This window comes from Monopterus albus, unplaced genomic scaffold (genome assembly GCF_001952655.1).
Source record: "Monopterus albus unplaced genomic scaffold, M_albus_1.0 scaffold7.1, whole genome shotgun sequence".
NCBI lineage: Eukaryota > Metazoa > Chordata > Actinopteri > Synbranchiformes > Synbranchidae > Monopterus > Monopterus albus.
The window spans coordinates 3968444-3969010 of NW_018127887.1; the positions used below are offsets into that span (position 1 = coordinate 3968444).

General features: G+C 36.2%; 1 protein-coding gene across 1 annotated transcript in view; it reads left to right on the plus strand.

Annotated features, from left to right (window-relative positions):
- The window catches only part of mon2 (MON2 homolog, regulator of endosome-to-Golgi trafficking), a 30209-nt gene that overhangs the window by 23067 nt on the left and 6575 nt on the right, over nucleotides 1-567 (plus strand). The window contains 1 exon segment of the mRNA XM_020622444.1: nucleotides 545-564. Within this exon segment, the coding sequence (XP_020478100.1) occupies nucleotides 545-564 (20 nt within the window).

A 567-nucleotide genomic window follows, 5' to 3' on the forward strand; every position in this document is an offset into this window, starting at 1 on the left:
TGAGTGTGTGGACAGGTGTCTTTTATACAGGTAACGAGTTCAAACAGGTGCAGTTAATACAGGCAATGAGTGGAGGATAGGAGGGCTTCTTAAAGACAAACTAACAGGTCTGTGAGAGCCAGAATTCTTGCTGGTTGGTAAGTGATCAAATACTTATTTCATGCAATAAAATGGAAATAAATTATTTAAAAATCTAACAATGTGATTTACTGGAATTTTTTTTGTAGATTCTGTCTCTCACAGTTGAGGTGTACCTACGATGAAAATTACAGAACTGTCCATTCTCTGTAAGTGGGAAAACTTGAAAAATCGGCAGTGTATCAAATACTTACTTGTCCCACTGTATATTAACAAAATATAATAACAGGAAACAGAGTATGAGACTGATGGGCCAAACCTATATGGCCTCTGCAAAATTCTTTTAGTTGCTTTGTGATTGAAACTTCACATATCAGAGTGCTAATTATCATACTTAATTAACAGTTGACACTTGCAGTCAATTTGCAGTCTTAACACCTTTCCTCATTTTGCTATGTATTTGCAGGTGATTTCTTTGAGGCCTGGGAG